Here is a 16,113-nt window from a genome sequence, read left to right on the forward strand (position 1 = left end):
GGTTTGGTTCTTGAGCCATTCACGGCAACGCTCAAGGCTTACTCCTGGTTCTGTACTCAGGAATTACCCCTGGCAGGGCTCAGGGGACTATTTGGGTGCCAAGGATTGAACCAGGTCAGTCTTGTGCAAGGAAAATGCCCAACTGAATGAATTTGCTATCATTCTGGCCCCAGGCCACAGAAAGGTTAAAAGTAAAAAATGAAAAAAAGATATACCATGTACACAGGTCTTTTTCAGTAATTGATAGAATAAATGACAAAAACTATCACCAAGTATAAAAAAAACTTTGAGGGGCTGGAGCAATAGTACAGTGGGTAGGGCATTTGCCTTGCACGAGGCCTACCTGGGTTTGATCCCTGGCATCCAATGTGGTCCCCCAGCAATGCCAGGAGTAATTCTTGAGTACAGAACCAGGAGTAACCCTGAGCATCTCCAGGTGTAACCCAAGAGCGAAAAAAAATGATATGGAAAATCACAACTAATAAGTGAGACCTAATTGACATATGTAGAACACTATTGAAAAACTGCAGGACACATGTGCTTCTCAAGAGCAAGAAAATAATTGGAAAAAAAACTTGGCCACATAATCATAAGCAAGCCTCTACAAATTTAAAATGTAGCAATATAGAAAAACTCTCTGGCTACAATGCAATTAAACTACAAAGCACTTACAAAAGAAATAATTCTCCTGAATTTTAAAACTGAGAAATAGATTCAAAAATAATCTCTAGCGGCTGGAGAGATAATACTTAAGTACCTTGTATGCAGCAGATCCTGATTTGGTCCCCAGCACCACACGGTCCCCTTAGCATTGCCAGGTGCTTTCCTGGGAGGTCCCTGAGCACTGACTTCCAGGGTGTCCTGGGTGATCTTCAGCCCTTCAGGCATAAGCACCACCACACTCTTGGGCCCTCACAGTAATTCACTGGCTTCTTTGTGAGAATCTCCACGAGTAGCCTCCAGACTTGGGAAGTCTATTCTTCCCAACCATCCAATATCTGGATAAGATGAAAAATCACAATGGGAACTGTAAAATTTTTAAGAAGAATATGAACATGCCATATGCCAACTTTTATGTAATACATCTATATTTTTGCTTATAGAGAAATCCATATCCTTATATTAATATGTTTGAAAAGAGAATGGTGGATATTGATGATGTAGAATCTATTTTAAGAAGGTAGAAAAAGAATTGCTGATTAATTTTTAGAAAGTTGAAGAAAGGAAACAAAAGTAAACATTTATGAGTAATGAAATATCAATAAAGCCAAACTTTATTTGAAAAGATTACCAAATGATAATAACTGTTAAAACTTACAGAGGAAGAAAAGAGAAGATACAAGTAACAAATACAAGGAACGAGATTACAAGGAATGAAATATACAATATAATTTTAGGTATTACAGAAAGTGTAAAAGACACTGAAAGGACATTTTATCTATTTATTTTTAATTTAATTAATTTATTTTTTAACTGTTTTATTGAATCATTGTGAGAGAGAACATTACAAAGCTGCTCATGATTGGATTTAAGTCCAGTATTCCAATACCCATCCCTCCACCAGTGTACATTTCCCAGCACCAGTGTCCCCAGGTTCCCTCCAGTCACCCCTCAACCCCCATCCCTGCCTGCCTATATGGATGCCTATACTCTCTCTCTTTCTCTATCTCTTTCTCTCTCTCCCACCTTCTCTCTCTCTCTCTTCTTCCTACCTTCTCTCTCTCTCTTCTTCCCTCTCACCCTCCTCCTTTCTTTTGGGCATTTTGGTTTTCAATATTGACACTGAAAGGTTATCAAGAGTCTCCCTTACCTACTTGGTCTGACCCCGAGGTACCATGATCTTGATTTGAAAAGTCTGACAAGAACATTTTAAGAAGGAAGCTTACAGGCCAATTATTTATGAAGACAGTAGCAGATTATTATTATTATTAATATTATTATTTTATAGGAACAAATTTCTGACACAAACTATAAATTTTGTGAATGAATAAATTTATGAATGAATGAATAAATAAACAAATTTAATGAATGAATAAATATAACATATAAACCATAACATGGGGATATATAAGTGTATACTATATAAATAATAACATAATACATAGAAATAATATATAAATAATTATATACAAGGCACATCACAGCTGTGTTAAGGTCATTTTAGGAGTTTAACATTAGTTTCATACCTGGAAATGAGATCACTAATTTACATTAACAGCAGAAAGGATATGATTATCTTCATAATTGTATAAAATAGTTTTAAAAAGTTTACCATTCATTTGTTCATCATAGAATAAAAAAAACTCCAGGCAAATCAAAAATCAAAGAAAGCATCCTTACGTTAGATATAGATTCGTCTTAAAAGGAAAGAAGAGTCTTAGCATCTAGTTCTTTTCTTGATCCAGCTGAATTCTCTTGCCCAACTATGGAAGGAGGAAGGAAGTGATTTACTCAGGTCATCAAGATATGTCCTACCTCCCATAAATAAGTGGGCATAGGAAGCCAGAAAATATTCAGATGGTCATTCTGAGAATCAGAGAACAAAAGAAAACAAACAAATCTCCATAACTATGAAAGTTGATGTACACATCTTCATAGTGAATAGAACAAAAAACATACTTCTCAACTCTGAGGAGATCATTTTCTTCTCTCTTTCTCCCTCTCTGTCTCTTTCTCTCTCTCTCTCTTTTAGTTTTTGGGCCTTATCTGGCACTTTCTCCTGGCTCCATGCTCAGGGATCATTCCTGCTAATGCTCAGATCACGTGTGCACTGTGATTGAACGGGACAGTCTTGCACAGCACCTACCCTAGTTCAATCACTAAGGAACTCATTCTCGCTAGTAATGAAAACTCTGATTGAGTGCATTGAATTTAGAATCAATAATTAACTTTAAATTGAATTTACAATTGTTTTCATAACTACCACAATCATGGGCTTTCAAAATGCTGACTTCCTAGATACTTGTCATAATCAGAAATTTTAATTTCATCTTGCCTCTATTAAGTAAGCAGAAGAGAGAAGGGCTACTAAGAATAAAAATTTCTGAGGAATGACTCTAGTTAGGTGTGTGAAAGAGCGTGAAAAACACTTGAAAATAAGTTTTAGCTCTGAACCAAGCCAGGGTATTCATTTCTAATTAAGTTCAGCTTTCAATACCAAAGCAAATTAGTGAGTGCAGAGTTGCCAAGGAAATAGAGAAACTGGTTCTTCCCACTGCTTTTCAACTCATTTCACTCATGACATGAACAGAAAATGACATTATTTATAGCCCTCTGGGGTGAATGGATGGGGCTATTGAAGAATACGGGTTCAGGGACTCTGGCTGCCGCTCCCAGGATCAGATCAAACTGGGGTGGGAACAAAGTATATTAGCAGTGCAGAACTCTTTACAGCAGGCTGTTGGGGGAAACTCAGCGTTGAAGAATAGGGAATAGACTGTCCCTGCAAGCAAACTAGGAAAGATCAGGGTAGTCAAGCAACGTAAACTATTTAAGTATAGGAGCGAGGATTGCTGCTCTCAGTGTCAAGTCTGAATTTATATTTATGATGGAGTCACATGAAGCTTCTTATTTATTTATTTATTTCCAATGCGGGAGACCCCACGTCTCATGCACGCAGGCATGCACTTCACCACTGGATCAGAGTCCTAGTGATACTCAGCTCCTCTCCTAGAACAGTCCAATCACAGTTCGGGGAGGGAGCAGGAGTGGTATCTGTATAGTTTTGGTTTTGGTTTTGGGCTACTCCTGGCAGTATGCAGGACTTACTCCTGCCTCTGTACTCAAGAATCACTCCTGGCAGAGATCTTTGTCTTTTTATTTTAGGTAGAGGCTCCTAAATCCTGCTCAGGGGACTGAGAGCTGTACCAAGTGATCCTCCTAGTAACCTGGTTCAGTGTGTGGGTCTGAAGGATCAGCATTGGAGTGGTGGGGACCACCCAGTCACCCTGGCAGTGCTAAGTTATCTGTATTTTTGTTTTGTTTTGTTTTGTTTTGGGGTTACACTGGTAGTGCTCAGGGCTAACTCCTGGCCCTGTGCTCAGGAATCACTCCTGGCAAGGCTCAGAGGACCATATGGGATGCCAGAGATAGAACCCCAGTTGACCATGTGCAAGGCAAGTGCCTTCCTCACTGTACTGTCTCTCTGGCCCCCTAGATATCTGTATTTTAAAAAAATTTTCTACATGCCATTCTAAAATACATTCAGAGCCAAGGACCACTGCAATCAGCAGTGACTTATGTAAACCATAAGAAACCTTATTACCAACTGCATGTTTTAGAAAGTGCCTTACTTTAATATTTATACTTAGTGGTATTTTAGCAGTTTGGAGGAGTTATTTTTATGCTCTTAGTAAAACTATAAGCCAGTAAGTAATTTGTATTTTCTTAAGTTATAGAATTATTCCTGGAAGAATATAGCCCATGGAATTTTCTTTTTCTCTCCAATTTGTATTTAGGCAAATGTGATTTACAATACGTAAATAATAAAGTTTCAGGCATAAAGTGTTCCAACCCACTGCTGATCACTGTAAACTTCCCTCTATGAATGTGTCAAGGTCTTCTTAGCTCATGGAATTTTAATCCTTTTACCCAGAAGTCCTCAGGGGCTATTTCTGGTTCTGTGCTCAGGAGTAACCCCTTGCAGTTCTCAGGAGACCATTTGGGGTGCTTTATCCCCTGTAGTACTTATCTGCTCCAGAACTTTAATGAGTTTAAAGTTTATGATGTGATGGCAAATCTGACTGCTGAGTTGGTCAGGACTGGTAATAGTGGAGATTTTTCAACCGAAGCTTTGAAGAGTAGGTGTAAACTAGATATGCAGAAAAGGTGTAGACAGAGTGGAGTGGGAGTATTCTAAATGAAGGAACAGTCTGATCATGGGGAGGGGGTGGGTATAAAGTTTCAGCCAAATGTTCAGAAGAGTGTAGAGAAACCTGAGCCAGGGACCCAACAGCAGCTGAAGTCCTGGTCACCAAAGCAGCTGTCTCTTGAGGGAAAAGGAGAGCAGTGCATGAACTTTGTCTTCCCAGACATCTCCAGCAGTTGAAAACAATGGCTGGGGAGATAAGTCAACGTGCTGGGTTAGATCCCCGGCACCACTGGGTTCCCCACACAGCATGCAGGGAGTAGTGCCTGAGCATCATTATGTGTCACCCTTGGGCCCCATAAAACATGGATCACACCTAGACACACTGGGTGTCCAGTTCAAAGACTTTGATAAAAGCCTGATTATAGTTTATTGAGCATTGACTCTAAGTCTGGTACTTTCCCTAAGCTTTCATGTAGCACATTTAAGCTCCTGATAGTCTCATGAGGTAGGTTCTGCTATGATCCCTGGTTTATAGTTAAGAAAGTACCCCCTCAGTAAGCCACGTTTTTGTGATCCTTCTCTCTTTCTGTTCAGTGACCCTAGTTTCCTGCTTCAGAGTCACCGTAGTGTAGTTACCAAGTAGCAAATTTTATAGTTATAACAGAAGTGAGCCAGTTTGGTTAGGATGAAGTGGGTACTTGAAAATAAGGCCAAATAGGGATCAGAGAGCTAACAGTTTTGAACACCTTCTCCCTACACTTCTAAGGAATTTTTGAGGGATGTTTTTTTGTTGTTGTTGTTGAATAGGAAGTTGTATGCTGAACATTTTTAGTAAAACTGGTCTAAAAGATGGCCAGGAGATTGAGATTGGAGGAGCCTGGCTGAGAGATAAATGTTATGTCAGTTAAGAAGTCATTGAAACACTATTATAATGTGCTAGATTGGGGGGCGGCTAGATAGCTCAAAAGGGTGGAGTGCATGCTGGAATAGGAAGGAACAGATGCAGGGCACAGATGCAGGACACAGATGCAGGGGTTGTGCCAAAGATCCTGGCTTTAGAGGGTGCAAATGAGAAGCTGAGTGAGCCCAAGGAGGTCTGGATGGCATCCTGAAAAGGGAAGGTGATAAATTTTACTCAAGTTGGGGTTTTTATTTTTGGAGTTTGTGAAATGGGGATTCATTCAAGCCTTGAATGTGTTTTCTCTGTTTGTTCTGGGTCACACAGTGAGTACGGTTATTCCTGGCTCTATGCCCAAAGGTTACTCCTGGCACTGCTTGGGAACCATGAAGTGTGGGGGTTTAACTTAGGTTTTCTGCATGCAAGGTAAGTGCTCAACCATTGAGCTATCTCTCCGGTCCTGGATGTGCTTTATTTTGACTTTAATGTTTAGACCTAATTTTGTATACTTCCTCACTTTCTTTATATAGGTGACAATATTTATCTGTATATTTGGGTTTCACGTTAATCCTTTAGCTGAAAAAATAGGGCATTTATTTAGAACAAGTGAGTAACCTAATGTCAATTTTATATTAAGAATTATAGGTATTATTCATAGTATTCATTTCAAAAACTTTATTTACTATAGGTTATCAGATGAGGATGAAGAGGGAAAGACCAAGGAACAGTGTATCATCTCGGACCCTTCCTTTTCCATGGTAACGGTTCAACGGGAAGATAGTGGAATCACCTGGGAGACCAATTCAAGTGGGTCTTCGACTCCATGGGCCTCAGAAGAGAGTCAGACGTCTGGTGTGTGTAGTCGGGAAGGGTCAACCATGAATTCTCCTCCTGGGAATGTTTCCTTTATTGTGGATGAAGTTAAGAAGGGTCGGAAAAGAAAGCCCAAGTCAAAGCATGGTTCACCATCGTTGCGGCGGAAAAGCAACAAAAAAAGAAATTCTTTGGAATCCCAAGATGTTCCAGCAGACGAGAAAGGCACTCCTTTAACTTCAGAGAGCCAGGCACTAAACACCCAGAAAGAAAATTTTTCTACTGGAATTTATGATAGAACAAGAAAAAAGAAGACCACCTCAAATACGCCTCCTATCACTGGGGCAATTTACAAAGAACACAAACCGTTCGTGTTAAGACCAGTCTACATAGGAACAGTACAGTATAAAATTAAGATGTTTAATTCCGTTAAAGAGGAATTAATTCCTTTGCAATTTTATGGGACATTGCCAAAGGGTTATGTAATTAAAGAAATACATTATAGGAAGGGGAAAGAGGCATCCATTAGTCTAGAGTCTGATTTGGACAATCGTGATTTTAATAGAGGCTTTAAAACAAGTAGATTAGGAGCCCAAAGCACAGGAGATGATAAAATAAAAGAGCCTGCATCACCCTGGAGAGGTGCACTCTCCTCCAAAGCATCGAAGTCTCTAACCTCATTGAGTCATGAAGATCAGAAGAAAACTTATGTTGATTCTCCCCGGAAGGCCACATCTGCTGCTGAGCATACAGTTTCCTCCTTGACGGCTAATGACACAGCAGTGCAGGAAACTGAGCATCTCACTTCACAGTCAGTGCCACCACACCCAAGCACAGAAACCAAGCCCAGTGAAATGGAGCCTACCTCTCTCACCCCGGATACACCAGCAACGGTGCTCCTGGAAGCAGCCAAGGAAGACCTTGAGTCTGATTCACAAGAACTGGTAACTGCAGAGCATGACTCCTTAGTCTCTCCACCTTTGGTGGAAGAGGTGGAGAAGGAATTCGAGGATTCTTCCAATCTTTCTGTTTCCCTGGAGGGGGAGAATGACATTCTGGAAGCAGCTTCATTAGGTCAGGCAGCATCTGCCCAGGAAGGTTTGAGCCCAGAGAAAAAAGAGATAGATGTGACTTCACTAGAAAGGGAAGAATCAGAGTCTGAACAGCAGACCACTCCTCATCTTGATGTCCAAAGAGAAAAGGAGGAAAATGAGCCAGAACCAGCTGTTTCTCTTTCTGAACCTCCGATAGTAGAAGAACCACAAAAAGAAGAAAAAGAAGCTTCTCTACCAACAGCTGCTATCCCTGAACCTACAGATTCTAATTTAGTAGAAGAAGAGATAAAAGAACTTGATTATCTGGAAAGTCCATTTGTTTCTGAGGAGTCCTTCCCACCGCATATGGCCCCTGAAGTGGAGCAGAAGGAAGAGGAGCCCAGTCTAGCCACACCAGCTACATCAACACCTGAACATGTTATTTTATCTGAGGAAGAAAGAGAGGAAATTGAGTCTGTTTCTACAGACTCTGCTTTTGCATCAGAGTACTCAGTACCACAGGATTTGAACTATGAACTGGAGAAACGAGAACTTGAACCAATATCACCTGCTGATGTAAAAACTGAATCCGAACGTGAAGTCTTCTCAGATGAGAATGAGGAATTTAAATCTTATTCCCCAGCTTCAGCCTCTGTATCTGAACACTCTCTGTCACCAGTCACAACTGAGAAGCCTTCTGAATGCCAGTCACCACAGTTCTCAGTAGGGACCTCAGAACACACAGTTCTATCTGAAGAAGAGGTTTCAGAAAGTGGGAATTTCACGCCAGATTCCACATCTGCATTGGAAGAGACAGTTCCTTCACTCACAACAAAAGAACCAGTAAAGCAGATGGTTGACCAGAAGTCCCCATTAAAATCAAAAGGTGTTTCTGAGCATACCATTTTGTCAGAAGAAGAAAAGGAAGACACTGGATTATTTTCCCCAGAGGACAATGTGGCCTCTGAGTCTAAACCCTCTGTCTCACCATCCACAACTAAGAAAACTTTGGAATTCCAGCCTCCCCTTTCCCCCACAGCTATAGGAGAACACACAATTGTGTCTGAACAAGAGGCCTCAGAAAGTGGGCATTACATGCCTGATTCAGTACTGACTTCCCAAGGTGCAGTTCCACCAGATGTAACATCAGAATCCCCACAGAAAATAATTGATGTATCCCCATTAAAATCAAAGGGTGATTTTGTGCACACCATTCTGTCAGTTGAAGAGAAGGAAGAGATGGGTCTACATTCCCCAGAGTTGGGCACTGTGTCAGAACCATCTCTTCCACCACACATGGCTGAGATGACTTCTGAATGCAAGGCTCCACAATTTCCTGCCACTCCCTCTGAAACTGTGGGCCTATCAGAAGAGACAGCAGAAATGGAGCGATACACACCCTCCTCCACCTCTGCTTCTGAGTTTTCAATCCCACCACCAGAAACACAGGAGGAAATTGATCATGGATCCCCCCTAAATCTAAAAGGCATCTCTTCCCCAACAAATTTCTCAGAAGAAGAACAAGAAGACATTGGACCCTTTTCTCCAGATTCAGCATTTGCATCAGAATTCTCATTCTCACCCTATGCAATGAGGGAAACAGAGAAAAGAGAATTTGAAAATGATTCTCCAATATGTTTAACATCACCATCTGAACACACTATTTTGTCAGATGAAGACACAGAAGAAGCTGATCTTTTTTCTCCGGACTCATCATCACAAGTTTCAGTTCCACCATATAGAATCCCAGAGACAAAGGAAAGTAAAATTGAGCCTGATTCTTTGTTGTCTGATATGTCTACTTCAGCATATTCCTACTTCTCAGAAACAGAAAAGGAAGATATTATATCAACAGCTGCTACACCTGTGCCTGAACATCTCAAAATGTCTACATCTGAAGACTTTAGTCAGTTACATAAATCAGAGGAAGCAGAAACTCAGCCTAATGTGCAAGCTCCCACAGCATCTGTATCTGAGTATCTTGTCTCAGCACAGAAGCAGGGAACTCAAGCGTCTTCAGAACCCAAAACTGAGGAAATGATTCTACCATATCCAACTAGTGAATCAGAGAAGGGAGAAATTAAGGCTAGTTCGTCAGTAGCTGCAACATCTGTTTCCTTACCTGTACAAGCATCCATGGTAGACCAAGAAACCAAATCTGCATCTCAGCATTTGGTTTCACCCGATTCAGGCCAGACAAATAAAGAACAAGAACACAAAGCATCCCTTACTCCAAACACTGCAAATGAACAGATGGATTCATTCAAAGTTAAAAGTAAGGAAGCAATTGTGCCCGATTCTCAAGAAACTATTGCACATGTATCACAAGATCAAGAAATAGAGCCTAAGTCTCCAAATGTTCCGGGTTCTGAGATGAAATATTCAGTTCTTTCTGACTTGGTAGATGAGCCAAAGGAGGATGTAAAACCCAATTTAGTTCCAACTGCGACATCTGAACTAGATCATAGAATGTTATTAGAGAATGAGCCTGAAATAAAACAACCATATTCTCCTCTAAAGGAAACATCTTCATCTGGGCCTGAGGCTTTATCAGCAGAGAAAACAGAAGTAAAACCTGATTCTGAAATAACAGTTACACCTGGAGTGCTCCATTCAGCTTCACTGGGAATTGAAAAGGAAACTAAACATGGACCACCTGCACAAGAATTCTCAGCTTTGTCAGAAGAAATAAAGAAAGAAGTTGAATCCAGCTCTTCAGTAACTGCATCAGCCACTAAGCAAGATTCCAGTTCAACCGAATTAGCAAAGGAAGACATCCCAGCAGATTCCCTGCTTTCCAGTCCCCGAGAGCAACCGGTATTAACAAAAGCAGGAAAGAGTGAATTAGGAAGTGGTTTGTCACCAGTGACAACACCTATAGATGAACATTCAGTCCTGAAAGAAGAAGAGAAAGGAGCAATTAAAGATAGTTCTTCTCCCACTGAAACTACTCCCTCCAAACATTTGGCTTGGTCAGAAGTAGAGAAGGAAATTAAGTATGATTCACCTTCAAGCATATCCTCCAAATTAGAACATTCTGTCATACTAGAGGTAGAAACTGAAGAAGTAAAACCTGGGTTGCCAATAACCAAAACATTGTCTACTCAGCACTCAGATGTGCCTAAGGAAGCTAGGGTGGAAAATGAACAAAGTATTTCTTTTTCTAACATCCTTGACTCTGAACATTTGGTTGTATCCCAGAAAGAGAAATATGTGTCTTCGTCAAAGGCATCAGAACCTGAACACAAGCTTTCATTCCAACTAGAAGATGAGACAAAGGAAAAAGAAACAGAAATTACTTCCTCAGAGAATGTGTCACTTGCCCCCAAACATACAGTTCCTAAAGTTGAAACTGAAGAAATGGCAAGATCTTCTCTTGAGTTGGAAAATCTAATGTCAGAAGAGGTAGCTCCAGCATTCCCGACCTTCAGTGATCATCAGAATAAACAGGCAGTGGAGACAGCAGATGCTACAGAAACACAGATGAAGGAAGCCCTTCATTCTCCACAGGGAGTAGAGCCAGAAGGAGATGTGGCAAGTTATCCTGAAGAGAGACAACCACAATGGGGATCCATGAAGTTGGGCTTCTCCAACAGCAGTGATGCTCAGATAACAGGGCAGCTCAAGCCTGTTCAGTCCCATGAAGACCAGGCAGATAAAATCAGAAAGCAGGTTCTACCAAGTTCTGCTGAAGAATCTGATTTCTCATTACAAGAACCAAAATCTTTATTTCGTACTGAAACTATAGAGACAGATGAAGTAGAGAAAAACCAGATTCATTCTTTGGTGGGAGGTAAAACTCTATTATCAGAGAAAGAAAAATCTGAATTTTCCAGGTCTCTCAAGGAAGACAGTCAGAAAGAAGTCAAACCTCTTCCTGAGAGAATTAACCAGAAATCAGTATCTGGACCTTCAGTGGAACAAGTCAGATCAGAAATGATGCCCTCTCCTGCTAGAGTGGCCCATTTCACCATAGAAGGTGTGAGATCTACTCTGGACAATGAAAAAGAAGTAAATAGGCAGACATCCGTACCTGGAGAGAAGCCACCAGAAGACTCAAAACTAATTCTGTCCAAGGTTGTAGATGATACTAATGAGCAAGGGAAAGCAGCACCAGAAGTGAGAATACCCACTTTGGTAAAATCCCTCTCCTCAAGCCCGGATAGTGAATCCCCTGAATCACCTGAGATGACGCAAAAGCTGCCGAAACAATCAGAAGCAGCTGAGTCAGTCATCTCTGAGGAAAAGGGAAAGAAAGGAATTTCATCTTTTACATCATGGATGTCCAGTTTGTTTTTTGGATCTAGCACTCCAGATAACAAAGTTGCTAAAAAAGATGTAGACACTCAGTCGAGTCCATCTGTAGAAAAAGTGGGAACTGTGGTAGATTCTAAAGGTCCAGCTCCGGCTGATTTTACAGAAAAACCAGCTGCTGATCACCTAATGCCAGAGGCAAAACTTAATGTTGCTGAAGAACCCAGTGGTATTTCAGTCAAATCTGAAGAAGGTCAAAACTTGAAAGAAAAACCCACATTTTTGGCAAATGTAGAAGTTTCACCACAGTCAAAATCCAACTTGGAGGAATCTGGTAAAGATAATTGGCAGAAAGAAATCTTAGATTCTACAGAAGAAAGGGATCTAAACTTGACAGTTTCATCTGCCAATGGCAAGAAATATCAAGAAACTCAATCTTATACCCCCATGAATGAAAAATCCATTATGGAAGAAGCCAAAAATGAGATTCCTATTCATGTCACTGATAGTAAAAAAGTACAGGAGCGAGAAATTTCTCCATCTGAATGGAATATTTCTATTCTAAAGGAAGAGCCAAGAATTGATCAAAAAGAAACATCACCCTTTTCCTTTGATGTAGATACGGTGCAAGAGCCAAAATTAGCTTCATCTAACTTCACAAGTAAAAATATCATGAGGGAATCTGTGAAGTCAGAGTCAATAATTTCTCCAATTGAAGAATCTAAAGGCAGTTTAATTGATCTTGGTGAAGACATACTAAAGAAAGAAATGCCAAAACCAACTTCCTTGAACATTTCTGGTGAGGAACTAAAACTCAGCTCTCTTAGCCCAACAGAAGTGAAAGATCACTTAGAAACCAGATCATTTTCCTCAGAAAAGAAGGTACTGGCAGAAAAGCAAGAAACCGTGGGCCCATTCGACCTTGGACATAATAATGAAATAGAGAAGGTACAAATTATACATGGATCTGGCCCCATTAAATTGGAAGAATCAAAAGCTGCTGCTGTGCTGCCGCAATTCTGTCAAAATGAAGACCACAAGGAGAGCTACACAATTATTGAGGAGGAGAAGAGAGAAGAAAAAGAAAGGCAATCCCATGTATTCCAAGAAGAAAAGAAGCAGCAGGAGATAGAGCCTTATTCTGTGACTGGAGCCAAGTTTAAGCCTGAAGAATCAGCTATATCTTTAGATCATTCTTTGGGTGAAGCACAACCATCTTCATTAGTTAAAGCTGCATCTGTTACGGAAAAACCAGAAACCACAATTTTAGAGACTTACCCCCAAATTAGGGAAACAAAGGCAATAGAGACTCAACCACAGCTATTAAAAGAAACTGAAGTTTTGGTGGAGAAAGCCAAGACCTCCTTTCCAGGGGATCTTCCTTATCATGAAGAAATAGTTGACAGATCTTTACCTAACAAAGACAACCTGGTATCGGTAAAGCCAAGCAGAGATGTGATGAGTCATAGTGAAGAAAAGGGAGAGGTCACGGTGTCAGATTTTACAAAAAGTGGTTTGGTGGATATAACAAAAGAAAGTATGAAGCAAATGTCTCCAACTAAAGAATCTGAAAGTATTTTTGATTATTCTTTTGATAAAACGAAGAGCATAGAAACACCATCCCATTTGGTCTCACCTGTAGAACCACAAAAATTTGCTTCAGGAGCTTCACCAGAAATTAGTACAGAGAAGAAACAAGGAATGCCATGGTCAGAAATTACTGTAGATAAGCATACAGTCCACACCATTCAAACTTCTAGGGATCAAACATCTGAAGTATCTAAACAGTCTGTTCTCATGTCAAAGCACCACTTGGAAGATGTAGAAAGTGCTCCTGTAAATGAATCATACTCTTCACCAGAGAGGAATTACACTGAATTTATAACAAATGCATCAAAAACTGATGCTGATAAAATGGTTTCTACTAAACAAATATCTAAAGAGCCCACTGATATATATGTAAAAGGTGACAAATTCACAGTGACCAGTAAGCCAGCTGGACTTTCAGAAGATCAGAAGAGTGCCTTCAGAGTCATTTCTGAAGGTTGTGAGATACTGAACATTCATGCTCCTGCATTTATTTCTTCTGTTGATCAGGAAGAAAGTGAACAAATGCAAGATAAGTTAGAATATTTGGAAGAGAAATCCTCATTGAAGACAATTATGCTCCATGATACTAATGAGACTGCTGCTTGTCATAAAACATTAAAGAGTGAGTTAGATGATTCTGATAGAAAAGTTACATCATTGAAAGAAAATAAACCAAGGGAAGCTTATAACACACAAGAGGAGATGACCACAGATTCAGAAACTGGTGACTTAGCCTTTAGCCAGCCTACAATTCCCAGTGAAGAGGATTATTTTGAAAAATATACATTAATTGATTATAACATCACCCCAGTACAAGAAGAGCAGAAAGATCCATGGAAACTAAATGTTGAAGCAGAACTTTCAAAGGAGGCTACAGAAGAAGCAACGTCTTTTCCAGAAAGTTCAGAGGAAAGTGCCTTAGAACATGAATATGAGTTGGTCAAACTAGATGAAAGTTTTTATGGAATGGAAAAAGACTATAGCCAATATTCTCTTTCAGAGACCCAAAAGTCTCTGGATATCCAAACATCAGCTGACAGAGATGCTCCAAAGGGCATAAATAGAGATGTGGACTCAAAGTCACCTGGAATGCCTTTGTTTGCTGAAGAGGAAGGAGTTTTGTCACCAACACAGATATTTTCTGCCACTCCTAAACCCATTAACCCCGAACTCCTGGAAGAACCACCTGCGCTTTCGTTTTTATACAAGGATCTATATGAAGAAGCAGTTGCAGAGAAAAAGAAGGAAGAGGAGACAACTTCTGATGGTGACAGTGTGAATTCGGAGGCATCATTTCCTAGCAGAAATTCTGACACTGATGATGGAACAGGACTATATTTTGAGAAGTACATACTCAAAGATGACATTCTGCATGACACATCTGTAACTCAAAAGGACCAAGGCCAACGTCTTGAAGAAGAAACAGTTGATAAGGATGATTCCTACCAACTGATACCTGCAGAAGGGGAAGTTGGGGATAAGTTTGAAACTATTTCAGGGGAGAAGAGTTTTGGAAAGGACCAGAAAGCACTTTACAGGGAAAGAGAACCAGTGGGCCATGTGGAGATCAAGGAAACGACACATATGAAAACTCCTGTCACTGAGGAAGTCACAGTGGTTAGCCAGAAGATAAGCTATGCAGTTCCATTTGAAGATACACATAATGTCCTGGAGACAGTAGATGAAACAAGCAGTCAGGGTAATGAAGCAGGAAGTGCTAGTCCAGAGGTCAATCTGAATGTCCCAGTAGAGGTGTCCTTCTTAGAGGAAGAATTTGCAATGGGTGCGACTTGTATTCAAGAAACTTTGCAAGAAGAATCAAAACCAATGATCCCACCTGAGCCAAGTGAAGCTAGGCCCCGCAATAGCCCTGTTCAGGATGAGTATGAATTTGCTGAATCCCTGAGTTATGAAGTGGTTACTCAAGACATTTTATCAGAAGAACGACATTCAGAGCCCCTGCCTGAAGATACATCTCAAGAAAAGGAATCCTTTGAATTCATCAGTGAAAATGAATTTGTGAATCAAGTGGAACAAAGTATGTCTACTGAACCAAAAGAGTTGGACAGAGAGAAGACAGAACAAGATCAAGTCTCACCAGAGTTAGTAATGGAAGATGATCAAAAAGAATCCAAAAAGACCCAGGTTGACACATACTGCTACACCTGCAAAGGTCTAATTTCTGCTGCTGACAAGCTTCTTGGCACCCATAAAGACCACGAGGTTTCAACGCTTGACACAGCTATAAGTGCTGTAAAGGTAAATAGATCTTAAAGAATACAAATTCATAACACGTTGGATTTCATTTCACGTTCTCAATTTTAAAATGATGAATAATAGATAAATTCAACATTAGGCATAATAGTGATAACTAAAAGCTTACAAAGCCTGAAAGTATAGAAATATTATTATGTTAGGCATCTCATTAAAATCAATTTGACAAACATTTATTAGACAAACCCTATGTGCTTAGCCTTTACAAGTTCTAGAGATGCCAAAATAAATAACCCAGTGACTACTTTGAGGGGTTTTGTTATATCATAGCAGTTGTCCTTAACATTGTCAAAAAACTCTAAAGAACTTAATTTTTTCCGACATCACCCCCCCAACCAAATTTGATTATTGTTTGGGCCACACCCAATGGGGCTCAGGGCTTACTCCTGGCTCTGTACTACTCATGGTGGGTTTGGGGAACCATATTGGGTGCTGGGATT

General features: G+C 40.2%; 1 protein-coding gene across 2 annotated transcripts in view; it reads left to right on the forward strand.

The window, feature by feature from the left end:
* The window catches only part of CMYA5 (cardiomyopathy associated 5), a 113,383-nt gene that overhangs the window by 29,316 nt on the left and 67,954 nt on the right, over window positions 1-16,113 (forward strand). For both annotated transcript variants that reach the window (XR_008627920.1, XM_055123773.1), the window contains exon 2: window positions 6,397-15,658. Coding sequence is in view for 1 of the 2 variants with exons in the window: in XM_055123773.1 (XP_054979748.1) it covers window positions 6,397-15,658 (9,262 nt within the window). In the remaining variant the exon portion in view is untranslated. The remainder of the gene's footprint in view (window positions 1-6,396; window positions 15,659-16,113) is intronic.

Source organism: Sorex araneus, chromosome 1, assembly GCF_027595985.1.
Source record: "Sorex araneus isolate mSorAra2 chromosome 1, mSorAra2.pri, whole genome shotgun sequence".
NCBI classification, from domain to species: Eukaryota; Metazoa; Chordata; class Mammalia; order Eulipotyphla; family Soricidae; genus Sorex; species Sorex araneus.